The sequence below is a fragment of the Kogia breviceps genome, chromosome 7 (assembly GCF_026419965.1).
Source record: "Kogia breviceps isolate mKogBre1 chromosome 7, mKogBre1 haplotype 1, whole genome shotgun sequence".
In the NCBI taxonomy this organism is placed as follows: Eukaryota; Metazoa; Chordata; class Mammalia; order Artiodactyla; family Physeteridae; genus Kogia; species Kogia breviceps.
In genome coordinates, this window is record NC_081316.1 from 13,474,028 (window position 1) to 13,476,577 (window position 2,550).

The window sequence follows — 2,550 nt, forward strand, 5'->3', positions numbered from 1 at the left end:
GAGGAAAATGGGGTGCACCGCTGCTGCACCAGCCTGGATCACTCCCACTAGACTTCGTGTTATACTCTTTTTAAAAATCAACACTTACCTTGCTAAACCACTTGGTCAGGTTTTGTTGGGGGCCTTTGAACGCAATCCGTAACCCAAGCAATTGTTGTTGGTTGACCATTATATACCGAGTTAAACAGCTACAACCCTTCTCTGATCCCACAGTCAGACAAAAAGCACCCTCCTCTTCCTCCTCAGAGGCCAGAAGTTGAGTCTTTAAAGAATGAGTGTAGGGGGAACGGAGCAAAGCCCTGGCCCGGCGCGGAGTGGGCGCTCTATGGGGACGCTGGGCCGGGCACCGGGCTGTGCGGAGAAGTGAGCGCGCTTGCCTGACCCCGTCCTCGCCACCCCAGGCCAGAAGGGGCGAGCTCCTGAGGCCCTCGTCCTCCGCAACCTCCGCCTGGCGGCGTGGGCGTGCCCTCAGCCCGGCCAGCTCCCCGCCGCCTACCCTCCCGTGCCCCTGCCCAGCGGCCAGCTCTGTGGTGGAAGCAGCCCCTTCCCAGCAGACGTGTCAACATTTTTGGTGAAGAGCCTGGAAGATTTCTTAAGAAGAAATATGAAGGGCACTGGTATCCTGAAAAGCCATACAAAGGATCAGGGTTTAGATGTATACACGTAGGGGAGAAAGTGGACCCAGTGATTGAACAAGCCTCCAAAGAGAGTGGTTTGGACACTGACGGCGTTCGTGGCAATCTGCCGCAGGATCCTAGTGTTTGGATCGACCCATTTGAAATTTCCTTCCAAACTGGTGAAAAGGGACCAGTGAAGGTGTTTTGTGGATGATAATCATGAAAATGGATGTGAGTTGGAAAAGGAGATCAAAACCAGCTTGAACCCAGAGGCCCCGGTTTTTTTTTTTTTTTTTTTTTTTTTGTGGTATGCGGGCCTCTCACTGTTGTGGCCTCTCCCGTTGCGGAGCACAGGCTCCGGACGCGCAGGCTCAGAGGCCATGGCTCACGGGCCCAGCCGCTCCATGGCATGTGGGATCTTCCCGGACCGGGGCACGAACCCGTATCCCCTGCATCGGCAGGCGGACTCTCAACCACTGCGCCACCAGGGAAGCCCCAGAGGCCCCGGTTTTTATGCCCACAGGTGACCCAGCCTCATCAGCGTCCAGCTCTCCATCTCCTCCCTTTGGTCACTCTGCTGCTGTAAGCCCTCCATTCATGCCCAGGTCCACTCAGCCTTTAACCTTTACCACTGCCACTTTTGCTGCCACCAAGTTCGGCTCTACCAAAATGAAGAATAGTGGTCGAAGCAAAAAGGTTGCACGTACTTCCCCTATCAACCTCGGCTTGAACGTGAATGACCTCCTGAAGCAGAAGGCCGTCTCTTCCTCCGTGCACTCTCGGCCTGGGCTTGGCCCGGGCAGCCAGCAGAAGCCACAGCAATAGCAACAGCCATCCCAGCTCACCACCACCGCAGCAGCAGCAACAGCAGAAAACCTCCGCTCTTTCTCCTAATGCCAAGGAATTGATTTTTCCTAATATGCAGGGTCAAGGTAGTAGAATCAATAGAATGTTCCCAGGTGACAGTCCCCTTAACCTCAGTCCTCTCCAGTACAGTAATGCCTTTGATGTGTTTGCGGCCTATGGATGCCTCCACGAGAAGTCGTTTGTAGATGGCTTGAATTTTAGCTTAAATAACATGCAGGGGCTTCCCTGGTGGCACAGTGGTTGAGAATCTATCTGCCTGCTAATGCAGGGGACACGGGTTCCAGCCCTGGTCTGGGAGGATCCCACAGCCGCGGAGCAACTAGGCCCGTGAGCCACAACTACTGAGCCTGTGCGTCTGGAGCCTGTGCTCCGCAACAAGAGAGGCCGTGATAGTGAGAGGCCCGTGCACCGCGATGAAGAGTGGCCCCCCACTTGCCGCAACTAGAGAAAGTCCTCGCACAGAAACTAAGACCCAACACAGTAAAAATTAATTAATTAATTAACTCCTACCTCCAACATCTTCTAAAAAAATAAATAACATGCAGTATTCTAACCAGCCATTCCAGCCTGTTATGGCTAACTAAAAAAAAAGAAAAGATGTATCGTACAAGTTAAAATGCTCAGGCCCAAGGAGGATTTTTTTTTATAACCTCCTTGAGTTTTTTTTTTTAAGCTTATAGTAAGGATACATTCAAGCTTGGTTACAAAAATAAAACATGCATCATTTTTCATTGCGAACCAAGCACAAAGTTATTTTATACTGACTGTATATTTTATTTATTATTTTATTTATTTATTTTTTTGCAGTACGTGGGGCTCTCGCTGTTGCGGCCTCTCCCGTTGCGGAGCAAGCCTCCGGACGCAGAGGCTCAGCGACCATGGCTCACGGGCCCAGCCGCTCCGTGGCATGTGAGATCTTCCCGGACCGGGGCACAAACCCGAGTCCCCTGCATCGGCAGGCGGACTCTCAACCACTGCGCCACCAGGGAAGCCCTGACTGTATATTTTAAAGTATACTCTCAGATATGGCCTCTTATAGTAGTTAAGATATAGCAAGGACATGGCT

The 2,550-nt window shown here is 51.9% G+C and overlaps 1 protein-coding gene across 1 annotated transcript; it reads left to right on the plus strand.

The window, feature by feature from the left end:
* Positions 1-1,130: 1,130 nt before the first annotated feature.
* On the plus strand, positions 1,131-2,068 carry LOC131759750 (protein Tob1-like). The gene is given in 3 exon segments (XM_067039406.1): positions 1,131-1,450; positions 1,452-1,695; positions 2,024-2,068. Coding segments are annotated over 3 exon segments (609 nt in total).
* Positions 2,069-2,550: the final 482 nt, after the last annotated feature.